This window comes from Eschrichtius robustus, chromosome 8, assembly GCF_028021215.1.
Source record: "Eschrichtius robustus isolate mEscRob2 chromosome 8, mEscRob2.pri, whole genome shotgun sequence".
Taxonomy (NCBI): Eukaryota; Metazoa; Chordata; class Mammalia; order Artiodactyla; family Eschrichtiidae; genus Eschrichtius; species Eschrichtius robustus.
This window is the reverse complement of record NC_090831.1, coordinates 123,905,079-123,922,982: the sequence shown is the minus strand read 5'-3', so window position 1 is coordinate 123,922,982 and position 17,904 is coordinate 123,905,079. Positions and strand designations below refer to the sequence as shown.

General features: G+C 41.7%; 1 protein-coding gene across 1 annotated transcript; it reads left to right on the top strand.

The window, feature by feature from the left end:
• Window positions 1-15,851: 15,851 nt before the first annotated feature.
• Window positions 15,852-17,878, top strand: LOC137768615 (GTPase IMAP family member 2-like). Its single transcript, XM_068550158.1, has 2 exons — window positions 15,852-15,879; window positions 16,887-17,878. The coding sequence occupies exons 1-2, from the start codon at window positions 15,852-15,854 to the stop codon at window positions 17,876-17,878; spliced, it is 1,020 nt and encodes a 339-aa protein (XP_068406259.1).
• The last annotated feature ends 26 nt before the right edge of the window (window positions 17,879-17,904 follow it).

The window sequence follows — 17,904 nt, the reverse complement described above, 5'->3', positions numbered from 1 at the left end:
GAGTGTTGGTAATAATCTGACAAAACAAAACAAAACCCTGTTAAAATAAAGTAATTGTTGAATAGGGATGCATAGTCTCTGGTATGTTTCTTAACACATTGGTCTTGTTTAGAGTAGGTCTATATTCCTAAAACATTTTAAAGGAATCAGATATTTAAAGGATACAGTTTGGGAAATAGCAAGAAAGTATTTCTTCCCATGGGATTAATAATGCCATTGTTTTCTTTGTTACCTGAAATTCTATAGTTTATTTATTTATCTTTTTTTATTATCCATTCATCTATATTTTCAAATTTATTGGCATAAATTTATTCATTGAATTCTCTTAAAATTTTTAAAATCTCCTTTGAATATATAGTTACATTCTTTTTTTTAATGCTTAGTATTTTTATTGTGTTCACTCTCTTTTTGATTTTGATCCATATTAGCAGAACTTTATTAGTCATTCCAAAGAATCAGCTTTAGTTTTTAAATTTTGATATGCTCATTTGTGCTCTTTTATATCTCAATAATTTCTGTTCCTTTCTTTATTATCTCCTTTCTTCTCTGTTCTTTGGTTTTACTCTGCTGTCCTTTTCAATTTTTTTGCTTTTTATTTTCAAGTATACATATGTAAGATTATGAACTTCCCTCTAAATACTGCTGTAGCTTAATCCAAAAGTTTTTATTTTTTCGTTGTTATTCAGTTCTCAATATAGTTTCATTCATTAGGGGAATTACAAACTACTCTGCTCTGATTTCTGATAAAACATGAATTCCCTGAATTCAGATGTATCTTTAAAATTTCAGTGAGAAGTTTATAAATTGGAAGAAGACCTAAATGTAGTTCAAGGACATATGCAGTGTGGGAAGGGGTGGAGGCCCTGGTTTATTCACACAACACTGACTTGAACTTCACAGCTGTTCTAACTGAGGTGCTTTCCCTTCAGCCCCTCCTGCAGGGCCAGGGCAGGGTGATGTGCAGAAAGGAAAGGAAGGGGGATTCAAGTCTCAGATTCTCAGAGCCGCCAGCAGGGCCCTGCTCCCTGAAGAACTATCAGCTGCCTTTTCACTTCACCCGCCCATCCCCTGTAATACAGGCCAGCTTCCTGCTGTTCTCCTCCCCTAGCCCTTGAGTTCTGTTGCATGCACTCTGGGTCCTTACATGTGTTGCCGCTTTATTTTATCCTGTGTTTATGCCCTGTGCATGAGGCTCATCCACCCCCTAGACTGAGGTCTTCTCTTACAAACACCACTGCACAGAGCTGAACACACAGAAGGTGCCTGGTGAAGAGCTGTATAAGGAATGCGATAAAATGGGATGAAATGGAAAGGGGAGGGATAGGGTGGCATGGACAGAGCCGGTCCTGTCTGTGAGCAGAGGCATGACTTTACACTGACTACTGCAGGAAGCACCTTGCTCATGAGGACTGTTTTGTGTTGACACCATGGCCACTGTGTCCCTTGTGAGATATGAACTTGCCGACAAAGAGTAGCCATGGGCAAAAAGTTGTAAGGTGAGAAATGCTGGTGTTGAGCGTGGATCCTGTTCTCTGGGCTGCCCCCACTGCACCCACGCCCCATCCCTCCCACCTTACAGTCTAACCAGGACCCCTTGCCCGCCACACAGTCCCCCGGGCCTCCTCTCCTCTCACGGCGCCAGGTCCCCAGGACTTCCTGAACTGAGGTTCCAATAATGTATGAAGGTCCGTTCTTGGCCTCAACATCCAAGTTTTTCTGATCAAAGCCTCAGGACGTCCAGACCAGGCTCCCTCTCTCTTCCAGAGCCATCTCGTTCTAGAAAGGCTACCTCAGGTGCCCTAACAATGGTTTCCACGCCCTCTCTCTTTGGGAACCAGGACACCAAAAGAGAGCTTGTGAGCTCTGGGTTTTCAGGGGTGAAGATCGGGAGATGAGGTGTTGCCATCAGGAATAGAAGTGCAGAAAGGAGGATGAAAAGATAAGCCAGATGTTCTAGAGAGTTCTCCCATGGCTGGTCCTGGTCACAAGCCAAGGTATGGGAGTTCTCATCACAGAGCCGTGGAACACATTCTACAATGTCCCATTCCATGATCAGTGGTATTCTCTCTATTTCCTAAAAATTTCTTCTAATTTGGATTGCTTTCTCCAGGCTTTGGGATCCCCAAATTACCATGTTGCAGAAGATGATGATGAAGGCAAAGAATATCAACAGTGTCACCATCATCATCTTTACCACTTTTCTAGTTATCCTTCTCCATGAAGCAATTCATATTTTGGAAAATTCTCTTACCTCCATTGTTTTAATTGTTCTTCCACGATCCCTGTGATACAGTCCAATTAGATATTACAATTTCTGTTAAAATATTAGGAACCTGAGGTTCAAAGGATGTATTAAGGTCACACAGTTGGTTATGGAGTCGATGCCTAGTCCAGGCTTCTATTTTACATATGTTCTCCTTAATTCTCCAGAAAACAACTAGTATTCTAAATAATATTTGCAACAAGGCATTATGGGCAGGAACCAAAGTGATATTGACAAGCTAGAATCCTGGCCTAAAACCAGCTGAATAATTATTTTAAAAATTCTTAAATGATAGCTCTTCCAAAAATAAATTTAGAAGAACAGACTGGAGGTGTTAAAAAATAGGATATTTTCACTGTATATTATTAACCTGGAAATTTTCTGTGAGCTAACACTGAAGACGAACCAATGATGCAAAAAAAGCTTTCATCAAAAATAAGCCCCTTTAACCCAGACTTTATTATCAGAAGCCCAGATCCGACAGGAAATAATACTGCCAACTCTTTGAGTTGAGCCGACAACACATAGAAACACATAGCCAATTCAGGGACTAGATCTTGGATGGTATTGACAACTTGGAGTATTCAGGGGAGTGTAGCAAAGAATATTTTTAAAGTGTATAAAATAACTATACAGAAACTAATGAAGGAACTGAATAGAGTTTCAAGAAGAAGATACTTGGCAAGTAGGAAGATCTGAAGAAATTTGCTGGTTGTTGATGTGTAAAGCAGAAAACAGACAAAAGGGCTCATATTTCAGGATTTCTCCACCAAAAGGAGAATCTAAATAAGGTGTTCAAAAATGGAAGAGGGTACCATCAGCAAGAGAAGGTTACAGTTGAACAGAGATCTTGTAAAGTTTGATGATTTTAACCATGTGTAAAACGAGGTTAGGTCTTGCGTAAGACAGTAATGTAAATGAATGCTAATGTGTTTCTCATTTTATAGTTGATAATTCTGATTTCCGTCTAACAACAGGTCATCTATAGCATTAAGACAATATAGGATTAATGCAGGATTTGAGAGCCAAACTTTTTGATCTGCCCCCTTCACCCTCAAAGGTAACTCTTCTGCAAATATGCTCCAGTGCTTACATTTTTAACTCTTAGGAATCACTTGCTTAGGGTTTTATTAATTATGACTCCACAAACCCCTGGTTTAGCACATGTGAAATATTTACTAATACAAGATACATGGTTGTAGGGAACGGAGCACGGGGTGTGAGGGGGAGAAAGGAATGGGCCTGAGAGAAATGAATGCACACCAGGAGGTCAGGTTTGGATCTCTGTTCCGAGTGATAGGAGAGCCATCTCACCCACATGACCCTAAGGAGACCTTATGAAGGCATTGCCCTCTCCAGTCAAACTTGACATGCAGGCTTGAAGGTTGAGTGGTGAGGTGCTGAATGGGGAAAATTGCACCCCATAGCCCCACCTGGCTATGAAGGATTCTGTTGTCTGGTCTTCCGGTGATATTTGCCCATTTTTGCACTGTTATTTCATGAGGCTCAAGTGAGAAATGGAAAGGACCGTTAACATTTTTAAATGGTTAAACAAGGACGAGAATAAAAACAAACACATACCAAAGGAACGGCTATTGCCCAAAGTGCCAGTAAGCAATATCACCCAGAAACGTGGCTGACAGATTCGGTCACTAACTCCTAACATGAACAACTGATGGTGAACATTTACCAAACTACGCCCACCTGTTCAGGGATCGCTTGTCTCTGAACCAGCCCTGCAGAGTGACAACTGCATTCCGACCGGCTCTCTGAGGATCGAGTCAGCGTTGATGGGTTTGTGAGCTGGGGACCGTGCTCCTGGGTGAGCCGGGGTCTCAGGCTCCCTGGATATGGTCAGAAGTATTGGGGAGCTTTAATGTCACAGTAGGAAGAGGCCTTAGATCATTGGCCACAACCCTAATTTTAACCATAAACAAATGACGCTCAGAGGCCTTATGGGTCTTGCCCATAAACCACAGTGGCAGCCTGACGCCCACAGTCTTCATCTTCTGCCCTCAACCCGTGTTCTTTCCACTCTACTTGTGTATTAACAGGAGGCACAAGTACTGAGGTGACAATGGGAAAGTCCAACACTGAGGGGGCTCACAGGGGAAAACCAGCAACGCTGAGCTGACGGAAAAGCCCTAAAGCCACTCACAGGCATAATGAGTACTGTGGTGACACTCAGAGAGGGAAGATCTAATGTATTAGTAGGAAGAGGTGGAGACGATTTTAGGGAAAGGCTAGAAAAAAGCCCTTATATATCTTAATGCAGTAGAACAAGGGCTTTTGGAGTTAATACACTCCCCTTTGTTAACCCCAGTATAGTTCTCCAGGTAGGAATTCAAGTTCCTGTCATTGTGTGAGTGTGTCTCACTGCCAGTGGGTCACGTTTATAGGAGAGGGGGCCTTGCAACCATCTCTAACCACCCTAGCTTAACAGTCTGCCTGCTCCCTGAAATGTCCTCCATCTCTTGGAAAAGCAAATCATGGCCCAGTGTCCAGAATAAATTAACCTCTGAAGCAAATTCCTCCACAGAGGTGCTAATCCTCAGAAAGGGTAAGACCTGAAAGCAGAAGAGGCTGGGAACAGGCTGGGGGCTGAGCACCACAGTAGGTGGGTGTGTGTATGTATGTATGTGTGTGTGTGTGTACTTCAGTTGCAGCAGTCTCTAAGGAGCAGCCTGGGCAGAGTCTAGAATGGCCTTTCCAGAAAAGCTACTGCCTCTGCTCTACTCTTTTTGACCCTCAGACTCATCAATTCTGGAATCTGTCAAGACTGGAAACCAGGATTGAAGGGAAGTGTGTTCTCCTAAGATTGGGTACTTCAGACTCCCTGATGTAGTGGGGTAAGGAACTGCGGTCAAGAGTGTTAAAAAAGACATAGTGAACCTAAATGTCCACCAACAGATGAATGGATAAAGAAGGTGTGGTACATATATACAATGGAATTCCACGTAGCCATAAAATAAAGAATGAAATAATGCCATTTGCAGCAACATGGATGGACCTAGAGATTATCATACTAAGTGAGGTAAACCAGACAGAGAAAGACAAATATCATACGACATCATGTATATGTAGAATCTAAAAAAAATACAAATAAACTTATTTACAAAACAGATTCAGACTCACAGACATGGAAAACAAACATGGTTACCAAAGGGGAAAGGGGGGAGGAATAAATTGAGAATTTGGAATGAACAGATAGACACTACTATATATAAAATAGATAACCAACAAGGACCTACTGTATAGCACAGGAGACTATATTCAGTAGCTTGTAATAACCTATAACGGAAAAGAATCTGAAAAAAGAATATATATGTATGTATAACTGAATCACTTTGCTGTACACCTGAAACTAAGACAACATTGTAAATCAACTATACTTCAGTTAAAAAAAAAAAAGACATTGTGCAAGAAAGAAGGAGAGGAAGTGAAAGAGACTGATACTGGGTAACACAGGATTGGGCGGAGTAAGAAAAAAAGAGGAAGGGAGAGGAAAATGGGAGTTCACGGAGATAGATGGTAACTTCCCTCTTGTCCCAGTTTCACTTCCTTAATTTAATCTCCATGTACCAAATCAAGATTATGCAACTCAGCTTTCTCATGTGTCTATTGCTCAAGAGACCCCCCCCACTATAGGTCACAGTTCATACTTCTTGGCCTGGAATTGACAGATTTACATCAGGCTGCAAACTTCCTTCGCAGCCCCATCTCCTTCTATTTTGCTACCTTATGAAGGACACACCCATAGGCTTGGGGTCCTGAAAGTTCCCTTCCCCGCTCCGGCCCCAAACTCATTCTCTAAGCAACGTTGTTCAAGTTATTCAATTTTCTGAATCTTATTTTTACTTCTTTGGATATGGAGATAATAATCTTTACTTCCCAGTGTGGCTGTTAAGTATTAAATGAGAAGAAGATATGAAACGCAATGTTCAGCCAGAAGTAATTACATGGTAGCGTAGTTCATGCCACCACGTAGCGTAGTTCACCTGTGCACTTTTTCCCACCCATGCAATGCTTACTTCTACCTTCAAACCATCGTTCATGCCATTTCCTCCCACCTGTCTGTTTGTCCCCAAAGCTCTCCACGTACCCCATCCTCCCATCCTTCAGAGAAAACCTCCTCTCTGACCTCCTGCGCGGCAACTGGAGATCACTGATCATCCTGTTCCCCTGTCAATCAGACACTCCCTCCTTGGCCGCCTCTTTTCCACAGGTGTCAGTCCTTGTCTTCTCATCAATATATGAGGACACCTGCAGAGATGAAGCCACCTTGGTTTCTTCTTTTTTCCCTTACATCAGCCTCTGACTCATGACAGGCACATCAGAGACATCTGAGTCTACTTACTGTTTATGGAAATGGCCACCTACTCTGATCCCCAGAGTCATGGAAACTACCCCGATGAGCTACTTTGCAGACTTACTGTGTACTAGGCCAGCGCTGCTCAAAGTGTGGGCCACGGACCAGCAGCAGCAGCAGCATGACCTGGAAACTCGCTAGAAATGCAAAGTCCTGGGCTCCCTCCCAAACTTACCAAACCAGAAACTCCGGGAGTCCAGCAATCTGTGTTTTCACAAACCCTCCAAGTGAGTCTGATGCAAGGTAAAATCCCAGAACCACTCGGCTAAGGCATTTTCTATAGAAGGTCTTTCACCTCGGATTAAATCAGCTAACGGGAGACCATAAACGGGATAGACAAAGCACATCTGAAATGTCAAGGTTTTGGGTGAGAAAGTCAGCATTGAACCCTCTCATCTGAGATGAACCTAAAAGAAAGAAAATGTAGAAGTGCTTTGGGCAATCAGGAAATGTCCTAGATGTCCTATGTAGGGAGAAAGCCAGAAAGTTAAGGTGCCTCAGAGATAAAGCCCCTACTTCTGTTTATAGTTGGGTAGAGGACACATGATGGTAACCCAACTTCAACAATAAAAATGATGACAATGCCCTAGGGCAGTAGTCCTCAAAGTGAGGTCCTTGGGCCAGTAGCATTAGTATCACCTGGGAACTTGCTAGAACTCCCACTTTTCAGGCTCCACCCAAATCCTACTAATTCAGAAACTCCAGGGATGTTGCCTAGCCCTATGTGTTTTCCCAAGTTCTTCAGGAGATTCTGATGCAGGCTAAGGCTTGGAAACCACGGTGCTAGGTGCTGGGGCTACATGCTTTACATATATTTTTCCATTTAATGCTGACAATCCTATCAGTAGTTTAAGTTTTTTCCCATTTGAAGATGAAGGAAATTAGGGTCAGAATTGCCTAAGGACACATAGCTGGTTAATGGCCCAACAGGAATTGAAACGGTCAGATTCCAAAACCCCATTGAGTATACGGAGGATGTCTTTTGGTCGTCGGCGGTCACTGATGGGCCCTGGGTAACTAAAAACGACGGAGCGGTTTGGGGGGACAGGTGGAAGACAGGAAGTTAGAACTAGAGCAAATAGAGCAATCTGTACAATTTCAATGGATAATATTCAAATCCAGGACCTGGTAGCAAGTTAGATCTGAGGTGCCCATCTCTTTTAAAATATCCTGCACATCTGAGAGCAATGGGTCATAGGCTACACTAACCGAACCCTCCAGCCTATACCTGGTGTTTGAGGACTTGAAGCGTTAACTCTTCGCTTGAACTACTTCAAGCCCCTTTGACATCCTTCCAAGTCTCTCCCTGTGTGTTGTTTTCTTTGCCTAAGCACCCTCCTGGTGCAAGAGCTTTACTCAGAAGAGAGCAGTGACAGTTCAAGGATAGTGGGCTGCAGCTGATGTTTGGCAGAGGGGATTTCAGTCCCTTCAGATCATACCAGATAAATAGGCTTTCTGCCCTCTGGCAGGATGGAGCTTGCCTCAGGAGCAGCTCGGGGTCTTGTGGTTTCCTTTCACAGACAGAATCGCAAACAGTTATTTTTCACTCTTGGTTAAAAAGAAACACCCAGACACCAAGTTCTTCTCAAGACATAGTTGAACTTAGAACGAGAAGTGAAAAATGAAAGAGTCTTATGCAAGAAGTGGTTGGAAAGGAAATGAAGGGCTGACAGGGTGCTGAGCACTGGGGAGGGTGTTAGGAAATAGATTGGGGCAGAGAGTTCAGTGGGCTCACCTCAAGGCTCACAGCCAGGGTCCTTCTCCAGCTCACTTGAACCACACTAGTTCTGTTTCCGTGCACTGAGGGGGTGGGGTGGGTGGGGAGGCAGAGGATGTGAGAGAGAACATTGAGGAGGACCTCAAAAAAGATACCCAAATGCAGATGATGTAAAGCAGGGTAAGGGACAAGGCCTTCGAATCCATTCTTCACATAACTCACAATCGGGGCCATGGCACTATGACCCCAAGTCAATCTCAGAGTGAGTTTCCATTGTTTTGCAAGAAAACATTCAGGATCCAAACTTGCCAAATGCCTGCCTCAATCTCCAGCCTCATTTCTACACAATCTGACTTCCTGCCTCTAGGTTCTAGCCATCCTTGCCTTCCTTAATACCTGAGAGTTCCATGCTGTCACTTGCCTTGGAATATGCTGCTACTTATTCCTGGAAACACCTCCAGTCCCTTTCCTCACTCACTCTTCAAGTTCAGCTCAAACAAGTTTACTTTTTCTCAGAAGTCTTTCCCGGCTACCCCCTCCCATTAGTTTAGTTTATCCTTTATACATTCCCAATGGCACCCTGGCATTTTCCTTCATAACATTCACTATGCTATAGTCTTTGTTCAACATCAGGCTGGCCTAAGAAAGGAAGAGGTGATGGTGAAAGGTAGTGATGGTAAAAATCTTGTTTTCTTAAAAGATAGAACCAGAATTCTTCTGGAGTGCAAGTATCTATTCGAGAAAAACACCATGGTTGATACGTTTGGAAGGAAAATGAAACCCCCAAACCAGATACAGCTAGGACCACGGCAATCAACGGAAAAAGAATTTTCTTTGTTTTAGAAATGAATAAGATCACTCATGAAGAAATGCAAAAATTCTAAATAAACTGTTACCAAATAGAAGCCAGCGATAACTTAGATGAGAAAGATTAGTCCCAAATATGCAAAGAAGGTTCAATATCAGGAAATATTTTCATATAATTTAATGTATTATAAAGCTGTGGAGCAACATAATCCAATGATCACCTTAGTGTTGGAAGGTAATTTGGTAAAATTCAGCATCTAATAACTGGTTACTTTTTAAAAATAATAAAAATTTCCATCTCAACCTCAAAGCCCACACCTTATTTAACTGGAAGCATTGAGGTATTGTCACAAAAGTTAGAAACAAGTTAAGGAGGCCTACTATATTGGGATTGTTGAACATTCTTCTGGATACTAGCCACAATAAACTAACAGTGGACAAAATTGGATGGTTTTTTTCAAAACTCCAAGAGGAAGAGGTAAAATGATCATTTTCGGCCACATAAAGAACTTCTACAAATCAGTATCAGAAAGATTAACAACAGAATTTAAAAATGAGTAACAAACATATGAGAGGATAATAAAAAAAGACATAGTTCTTTAACATATGAAAAATAACTCGACCACATTCATGTTGAATAATGCATATAAAAAATCACATGAATACAAGTTTTCATTGATCAGATTGGCAGATAAAATCATGAACAAGGATATGGGGAAATTAACAAAATGCTGGTGTAACTAGTTTGGTTAAAATTTTTATTGTGGACAATCCAGTAATATCTATCAAAATTACAAATGCCTCTACCAATTGTCTAGCAATTCCATTTCTAGGAATCTATTCAGGTGATCCAATCATCTATTGCTATATAACAAATCACTCCAAAACTCAGTGGCAAAAACAGCAGTTTTATTATGCTCATGATTTTGTGCGTCAGGAAGTCGAGCAGAGCACAGAAGTTTTCCCCTGCCTCTTCTTCATGCAGAGTGGGGCTTCAGTTGGTGGGGACCTGGGCCTAGCTCCACACCTCTGTGCCTCCCTGCTGGTCAACTGTGTTCCTTGATTCCTCCCTGTTGCATCTTTTGGGGCTGGAATGTTCCAGATGGCTTCTTCACACCTTCACCAAGGTGAGCACTTTCCTCCTGGTGGTTTTGATTCCTGAGTTCACAATAGTAATGTAAAGTCAGAGGAATTTAAAGGGATTATTGTCACCTTTGTCCACTGAGAGAGGAAGCAGATCAAAGAGCAGTCACTGTTTCTACTGAGTGGGGGTGACTTTGTGTGGGAATGAACTGGTGAAGGCGTGGGTAGAACAGTCCACACTTGAGGTATGTCCATGTCCAATTCCAAGGAGCTGACAACTATCTTTACATCATGGTACGAGATGTTCCAGAAGGAGATGATTGTGAGCCATCATTTGAAACCATAGACAAAGCAATGTGATGGAAGAAAACTTGAAATAGACATCTCTTTGGGTTCCCTTGCTTGCACATATACCTCTTTTTTGTAATGTAACACTGCTGGTAATTGCATCTTTTAGTGGAATGCTTCTGTTGATGTCTTTTGTTTGATGTAAAATGTCTTTAAAACTTTTTAAATTAAAATTTTAGCCATTAGGGATTTCCCTGGTGGTCCAGTGGGTAGGACTCCGCAGTCTCAATACAGGGGTCCTGGCTTCGATCCCTGGTTGGGGAGGTAGATCCCTCATGCATGCTGCCACTAAGAGTTCGCATGCCGCAGCTAAAAAGCCCGCATGCCGCAACTGAGACTCAGTGCAGCCTAAATAAATATTTTAAAACTTTTCTAGCCATTAATCTTTACAGTTATTCCATGAGATGACCCTTCTTACAACTCTGAGCATCCTTTGGAACTAGGTCTTCGGCAGCTAGTTCTTTGCAATGTAAAGCTAACAGTTCCTCACACTTTTCAGCAGACAAGTCGCTCAATCCAGCCTCTTTGAAAAGATCCAGGTTGGGTCTTTTGTTGTTTGTTTGTTGGGGTTTATTTGTTTGTTCACTGAGTTTTTGTTTTGCACCCATCACTTTGGTGAAACTTTGAAAGTCAGGCGTCCATCGTTCCTTCCCTGCTTCACCAGTTCACCCCACACACTTTCACCTCCACTGAACAGCCATTGTGACTGGTCTTTGATTTCCCTCCACCCTCCACCAAACCTCTTTTCTTTTTCTCTTCTTCTCTTTTTAAGTCGAAGGAGAGTTGATTTACGACATTATATTAGTCTCAGGTGTAGAACATAGTGATCCAAAATTTTTACAGATTATATGCCATTTAAAGTTATTATAAAATACTGGTTATAGTTCCTGTGCTGTACATCATGTCCTTGTATCTTGTTTATTTTATACCTAGTAGTTTGTACCTCTTAATCTCCTTCCCCTATCTTGTCCCTCCCCCTGCTCTTCTCCCCTCTGGTAACCACCTGTTTGTTACCTGCATCTCTTTTAGATTCTGCATATAATTGAAAACATACAGTGTTTGTCTTTCTCTGACTGACTGACTTCACTTAACATAATACTCTCAGGTCCATCCATGTTGCTGCAAATGGCAGCATTCTTTTTTATGGCTGGGTAATATTCCATTGTGTATATACACCACATCTTCTTTCTCCATCATCTGTGGATGGACACTTAGGTTGCTTCCATATCTTCACTATTGTAAATAATGCTGCTAGGAACATTGGGATGCATGTATCTTTTCAAGCATCAAACCTCTCCTAAGCAACTCTAATCAGTACATAAACATGTTTTAAATTACGTATTTGTCTTCTTTTAATTTGTGAGTGTAACTTGAATTCATAATGTATATTTAACCTTTCGTGGAATGATGCGGAGAAGATGATTCCAACAATTAAAAACATAGCTAAGCAACATGGGCAGGAGACAGGATCCTGTCAGGAAGCAGCTGAGATAGGACCGCAGTTCACTCTACATCCTCTTTCCCAGCTTCACATGCAATGTGATCATTTTTACTAGTATGCACAGTCGGATTTGCTGTAATGGATTTGCAATTCAGATAATGAATTTGGGGTAAAACTGTTTATAGCAAATGTTCAAATTGTGGGAGTTTGGACGGTGAGGGACACCTATCAGTACCTGTAACTGAGTCTAGGATAAACCCAGACACCCACGGTAATCAAAGGGAAATGAAAAACTATTTTTAGAAATACTGGAAAAAGTAAATTGTCTGGCTATAAAACGAATTTATTAAAATTTATTTTATTCCTCCATACAAAATAGAAGCCCTTCAGAAAACAGGGTGAAAGGGGAAATTATGACAGAATAGCAACACAAAAACTTAAGTTCTAAGGAATAAACTTGGTAAGAAATATGTGTGCTCTACATAAAGAGAGACATAATATTCTAGTGAAAGACATAGAAACTGCCAGACATTTTCCCACAGTGTTGTAACACTTTACACTCTCACCAACAATGCAGATTCCTGATTGTTCCACATCCTCCCCTGCTGTCTATCTTTATTTTTTATTTTTAAAATGTTTATTTTTTTCCTCCAGCTTTATTGAGATATAGTTGACAATAAAACTGTAGATATTTAAAGTGTACAACTTGATGATTTGACATAGGTACATTTTGTGAAATGATGATCACAATCGGGTTAATTACCACATCTATCACCTCCCATAGTTACCTTATTTGTGTATGGGGTGAGAATGATTAAGACCTGCTGTCTTAGCAAATTTCAAATATACACGGCAGCATTATAGTCGCCAGGCTGTACATTAAATACCCACAACTTATTTATCTCATAACTGAAGGCTTTTACCCTTTGACCAGCATCTCCCCAAACCTCCAACCCCTGGTAATCAATCACCATTATACTCTCTGTTTCCATGAGTTCCACTTTTTCTTTTTAGATTCCACTTATAAGTGAGTTTATACAGCATTTGTCTTTCTCTCAGTTAATTCACGTAGCATATGCCTTAAGTTTCATCCATGTCTTTGCAAATAACAGGATTTCCTTTTTTCTCATGGCTGAATAATATCCCATTACATACAGCTTAGACATATTTATCCATTCATCCATTAATGGACACGGATTTTTTTCCCATATCGTGACTAGTGAATAATGCTGCAGTGAACACGGGAGTGCAGGTATCACCTCAAGATTCTGATTTTGTTTTCTTTGGATGCATACCCAGAGGACAGATTGCTGGATCATGCAGTAGTTCTATTTTTAATTTTTTTAGGAACCTCCATACTGTCCTCCATAGTAGCTATACCGATTTACATTCCCACCACCATGTGAATTCTCCGCATCCTCACAAACACTTCTCTCCTGTCTTTGTGATGATAGCCATCCTAACAGGTGTGAGGTGATATCTCATCGTGGTTTTGATTTGCATTCCCCTGATAATTAGTGATGTTGAGCACCTTTTCATGTACTTGTTGGCTATTTGTATGTCTTCTTAGAAACGATATCTATTCAGGGGCTTTGCCCATTTTTTAATTGAGTTATTTGTCAGGATACTTAACCAATAACTTTCTTTTATAAACCAAAAATATTTTGGTTATTCAAAAGAGCAATATTTTAAGCTTTTATTCTAAAAAAATGTTTTTATATAGGTACTTTAGTGAATTTTACATGTGATTTAGAAAATTGATGGGCTTTGAATTTGATATTGCATTATATGTTTTCATATAAAACAATAAGAAATAGGTCCGTTAGTACTTTGACACAGAATGGTTTGTTTTTAGGAAGAGATTACTGATATTAAGTAGAAGACTGCATAGCAAAGGATGTGGAAGAATGCAAAACAGTGATAATAGTTAGTGTGTGACAAAGCAGTGGTGTCCACCCGTGTCCCGGGACTCCACTGCGTTTCCCAACCTCTCTTATAATGAGGTCGGGACCTGTGATTTTTTCTCATCAGTGGTTGGGAGAGAAAGCAAAGTGCATCACTACTAATCTGGGATATTTAAAGGCTATCTAAGTCCCACATTTTCCCTGCCCCTGCTGTGGTGAACGTCATATAAATAAGGGAATACAAGCATTTGAGTGATTTCAGCTTTAACCCCTTGGGTCATTCTTCCTGAATGTAGAGACTCAGATTATTATTGTAGACACTGCCTAGATCATTGTAGACACTGCCTAGATCATTGCTTCCCAGGGGTGCCTCCCTGACATTGCAGAGCTGGGCAGGAAGGGAAAGCAGGGAAACCATGAGGGAGTTATTTCCAAATGCGCTGATGGACGTGACTGTTACAGTCAGACAGACATGGGCTTCTCCCGGGTTCCCCTTTCTGTACCCTCCCCGCTCTGCACAGCGCCCTGTCCTGTGCCCCTCACACCCACGCTCTTTCTGCCCCCCAGCCCAGCGGCACTTGCCTTTAGGACAGTCACTGCTACGGTGTGGATGAGGTGTCATTCCTCCTGGGGGGAGTTGAGGGGTGTTCGTTCAGGGAAACCTGTAACTGCGGGGACGCAGCCTGGGTGGGAAGGAAGCAAATCTACCAGCATCCCTGGCGCCCCTTTTTTTCCTGTCCAGTTTAAATGATTCAAACATTGGTTTTTTCACTATTGAGAAAAAACAGTCCACGTGACAACAAATTATTCATTAAATTTTGCCATTTTAACTATTTTTAAAAAGAGAATCACAGGCATGTGCTGGGGCTCACTTGCAGTGGGGAAACTCAGTGGAGATTCAAGAGAGGAAGAAGCAGACTAGGTTTCCGGTTTTCTGGGTTGTTTTTTTTTTTTTTTTCTCTTCAAGCTGAACGGGCAAGTCACAGATTTCACTGGGGACGCTTCTGTTTCTTTCAACAATAACTCAGGTAAGCCCACACTCAAGAAAGTTCTGCAGTGTTGATTTCTAGCTCCCAGGCTAAAGAAAAAAATTTTAAACAAATTTGCCCTATTTTCAGGGAAACAATTTAGAGTGAGGCATTTGGCTTAAGTGAAGCCAGTTTACAGGACCTGTAAACTTCATGGAATTTAGATTACCCATTACTGGCAAAGAGAGCTTCCTCTGCATAGAGCCAATAAAAAGTGCTAACTGGGAAGAATTTGGTCATTAACTCATGCATTTTCTCTGCCTTGTCGCTTGGTACAGGCTGCCAGTTTTAAGATACTTCTCTCTGTATACGAAAAGGAACTAAATGGCAAGGCTTCTTCGTGGAAAGAGGAAAATTCAAGTAATTAACGGATCAAATGAAGTGTATTTCTGGTTTAAAGGACAGTGTACTTTTCTGGAGTCGTGTTCTTAATTCACTGAGCCTCTCAGCAAGGACTCAGCGTGGAGGGAGGGGTTGGGTGAGGTGGGGAAGGAGCGAAGGAAAGAGCAGTCTGAACCTGGGACCCAAGGCAGACCTAGAAAGGACGCAGAGGGAAGGGAAGGTGTGTGGCCACGGAAAGCAAGAGTGGGCAGGGAGGTCCTGCAGCGAGGAGGGAAAGTGGAGGAGAGGTGGGCATGGAGATAAGAAGAAGTAGGTGGGGCGACAAGCGAAACCCATTTTCTGACTCACTGGGTTGACTCTGAGCAAGTGACTAAATTTCTCTGTAAAATAGAGATAGTACTTCTTTCCACCCACCTCCTCAGCTTTTTGTAGACAAATGAGGCATGGTTGTGAACGTGCTCTAGAAATATAAGGTTCTGTCATGAGTCGTAGCTCAAAAATGATAGTTTTTTAATTGGTCTCTGGTCTCTCTGTCCCTCAGGAACTGCCATGGGCCAAAAGGAATGCAGTCACTCTGGTAAGAAAGTGACTTCCTGTGTGTGCCTGTTTTACCCATTCTGTGCCTATTTTGCATAAAAATCATGCTATCCTCTTGAAGCAAAGTATAAGCGAGCAGCAGTTTCTTCACTGGAGAGAATCATTTCACAATGTTCATTTCAGTATTTTCCTGGTCCAACCATTTCACTGGTGGTCGGGACCACACCTCTGCCCAGCCACGGTCAGAGGAGACATCTCTGGCCCTGGAACAGTCAGGTTACTTTCCCCACCTGGAGATGGAACCCACAGTCTTGGCTACACATCTCTCATCTCCAGAAAATTTGCCTTTTACAGGGCCAGAACTGGGTGATATAGGCAAGCTTTAAATGACAAGGTGTGTTTCTAATTCTAACTCGTCCTCCAAATATGTTTTTCTAGGAGCCAACATGGCAATGCCCTGCAGACCTAGAGAAATCTAGAGTTTTAAAAATCATTATTTTATTTGATAACAGAGTTAGCTTCTATTTCATAAATACCATACATTGTGAGAGTATCTTTTCCCAGACTTTTCCTTATCATTAAAAATATTCCATTGGCATGATCAGTGTGGTAATAACAAAGCAAGCTTGCTCTAATTTTTTCACCTTTGCTTTTTTTTAATTGAAATATAGCTGATTTACAATGCTGTGTTACTTTCAGTTTTACAACAAAATGATTCAGTTATACACACACACACACACACACGCACATACATATGAATAAATTTTTAGATTCTTTTCCATTGTAGGTTATTACAAGATATTGAGTATAGTTCCCTGTGCTGTACAGTAGGTCCTTGTCGGTTATCTATTTTATATATAGTAGTGTGTATATTTTAATCCCAAACTCCTAATTTATCACTCCCCTGCCCATTTCCCTTTTGGTAGCTGTAAGTTTGTTTTCTATGTCTGTGAGTCTATACCTGTTTTGTAAATGAGTTCATTTGTATCATTTTTTTAGATTCCACATATAAGCAATATGATGTGGTATTTGCCTTTCTCTTCTAAGTAAACTTGCTCTTAGCAGGACCATACACAAACAGCCAACAAGCTCAACATGCCAGAGGATCGGAGCTGAGAGTCATTCTGGTGGGCAAAACCGGAACCGGCAAAAGTGCTACAGGGAACAGCATCCTGGGGAAGCAAGCATTTGAGTCCAGGCTGAGTGCCCAGCCCTTGACGAAGACCTGCAGTAAAAGTCGGGGAAGCTGGGGAGACAGAGAGATGGTTGTTATTGACACACCAGACATGTTTTCTGGGAAGGACCCCTCCGATTCCCTGTACAAAGAGGTACACAGGTGCTACTTACTCTCCGCACCAGGACCCCACGTGCTGCTCCTGGTGACACAGCTGGGCCGATTCACCACCGAGGACCAGCGGGCTGTGCAGAGGGTGAAGGAGATCTTTGGAGAGGATGCCATGAGGCACACAATTGTCCTCTTCACCCGCAAGGAAGACCTCAAGGGAGGCTCCCTGATGGATTACATCCATGGCTCAGATAACAAAGCCCTAAGCGAGCTGGTGGCTGCGTGTGGGGGGCGAGTGTGTGCCTTTAATAACCGTGCTAAAGGGAGCAGTCGGGATGACCAAGTGAAGGAGCTAATGGCCTTGACTGAGAGCCTAGTGATGGCGAAAAGGGGTGACCACTACAGCAATAGCTTGTACAGCCTAGTAACAGGGTCTGAATGTGGAACTGTGCAGTCAGAGGAGAGATTACAGGATTTCAAAGAGAGCTTTATAAAGTACATGGAAATTCAGAGACATTCAACCATGGTCAAAGCCCTAATCCTAATAGTGATGTGTATTTTATTGTGTATTCAGGTGTTTGTCAGATTGCAAACTCTGTTATTTTGTGTATTGCACGGAATGTGCAATTTCTTTTACTGCTTACTGTTTAGCATGTGCAATTTATTCTGTAGCTTACTGTTAATTATACCCCAAAATTTAATGATAATTTTTAGAAAGACCATTAGACTGGAATGCAAGACTCCTATATTATAGTTACAATCAGTGGTTCTTTATCCACT